The 1,970-nt window shown below is 30.5% G+C and overlaps 1 protein-coding gene across 1 annotated transcript in view; it reads left to right on the top strand.

Annotated features, from left to right (window-relative positions):
- LOC119592074 (prolyl 4-hydroxylase subunit alpha-1-like) overlaps window positions 1-1,772 on the top strand; it is a gene marked incomplete at its 5' end in the record, with an annotated part of 27,605 nt that extends 25,833 nt beyond the window's left edge. The window contains 1 exon segment of the mRNA XM_037940886.1: window positions 174-1,772. Within this exon segment, the coding sequence (XP_037796814.1) occupies window positions 174-247 (74 nt within the window).
- Between the last annotated feature and the right edge of the window lie 198 nt (window positions 1,773-1,970).

The raw sequence follows: 1,970 nt of genomic DNA, 5'->3' as shown, positions 1-1,970 counted from the left end.
AAATTTTATATACATATAATGCTTTCAGTATCTAAAATGTATATTTTAAAAACTTGCCAGACAAGATAGCTATTTGCGCAATGAATATTTTGACAACCTTGCAAAGTTTGGCATTCAATCAGTGATTCATTGTTTTGTAATTTAACTAATTCTTTTTTTTTTCCTTATCCTAGTGTCGAATAAGTGGATTCATGAACGCGGCCAGGAATTCAGGAGACCCTGTGAATTAGACCCTAGGGCATTATAATTCTTTAATCTGTAGCATCTGTCCCCTTTTTACGTTCATTGTGTGCATGTCTTGTCAGTGTGTTTACATGAAGAAAGTTTTATATTACCTATATTATTTAGCTTGTTTTCATCCCATGGACTATAAGGCATTCAAATTACAGTCTGTTTTGTAAATGCAAAGTTTCTCTAGAAGATATGTGGCTAGTTATTGAAAAATCTAATTGCAACCTGTGATTTAAGTTTAGGTTGAGACAAGGAAGAAAAGCACATAATATTACAAAGCTACCTTCCATTCTAAAAGTTTTCATAGTCCAGTCAAAAGAGGTTGTAAAAATGTATTCACATTATAAAGTATAGAAACTTTTCAGCTTTTTGTGATTATATTTGTGCAAATTATGCATTCTACACTCCTGTAATGAAAGTGACTTAAATAAGATAAGAAAGCAAAGGCATTAATATATAATAGAAGACTTTATTGCATAAGTGTGTACATAAAAAGTGTAAGTAGATAGGATTGTCAAGGATGTTCAGAAAACATGGCATCTTTGTAAAAGTAGGTGTCCTGAGAATATTAAAGATCCTGACATATTATGATTGCAGATGTCTGTTGCAAGTATGCTTACCTGTCAGTCAGAAGTTCCCTATTTAAACAAAATGCCATACTTTAACACATCATATAAAAAGTGAGGTATGACTTGCTGACATCAATGATGTGTGTGTACACCAAGTTTATAGGACTGTTCACATGTTAATGCAATATAAATATTGTTTTACTTGATAGTCATTCAAATGGTCAGAGTACATATAGAGTAGGAATCAATGTTGAGTGAGTAGCTGCATAGAACTGTGTCATAAATGTATCTTAATTTATCCCTATGAAGATCATTAGTATATACTAAAGTAAGTGCATTGCAGAACCTAAATAATTCAGATTTGATATGTTGATCTCATTTTAATAAGATTTACAGAAGTAGGTCTTCAAAAATTTCAGACCTTGGGTATGCAGTCCTTTTTGCAAGTTATCATGAAATTGATTAAATGTATGTTCTGTATAAGGAACATTTTTTTTTTTTTTTAATCAACTCACTGTGTCCATGGATGATGTGAAGAGCTCTCATAGCAGTATATTTATTGATATACTGATACTTGCACAAATTTCAAACTCTTCTGCTCATCTTATAAACAAGTTTTCTTATTGTGCACTGGTGTCCTGTACAGGTTGTATAATTGTTTTTACATTCAGAAATTTTGCTTAGTTATTTGGAAATACAGAGTTTAGGCAAACAGAAAAAATGTTCTCTGGAATGCGTTATTATATTCTTATGCCAGTTGTAAAGAAATATAACAGTGTTGGAACTGGTATTCCAAAGTATTTGATTTTAATTGTATATATATATAACTTATAGTATTGTAACTGAATTGTTTTGACCAAGGCATTTGGGCACTGCAAAAGTAAGATTACGGAGGTGCCATATGACCCAATATATTTTTTTTATATGAATGTTTGTTTTGGAAGTGTTCAATGTAATAAATGAAGGCTTTTATATATTGGTTATTATCCCCTATTTGCTGAAACATGAACATTATGTAAATTGTAGACTTAATAGAGTTAATTATTTTTTAAATAACTTTTAAGCAAATGCATGTTTGAGTGCCTGTTTAAAGGGAAAATAGGAAATAATTCAAGGTTTGTGTTTTACTGTTAAAATCAACACAAAATTAGAATCAGAAACCTTCAAACT

The sequence above is a fragment of the Penaeus monodon genome, chromosome 29 (genome assembly GCF_015228065.2).
Source record: "Penaeus monodon isolate SGIC_2016 chromosome 29, NSTDA_Pmon_1, whole genome shotgun sequence".
In the NCBI taxonomy this organism is placed as follows: Eukaryota; Metazoa; Arthropoda; class Malacostraca; order Decapoda; family Penaeidae; genus Penaeus; species Penaeus monodon.
Note: the sequence above shows the minus strand (reverse complement) of the source record. Positions and strands in the feature narration are given on the sequence as shown.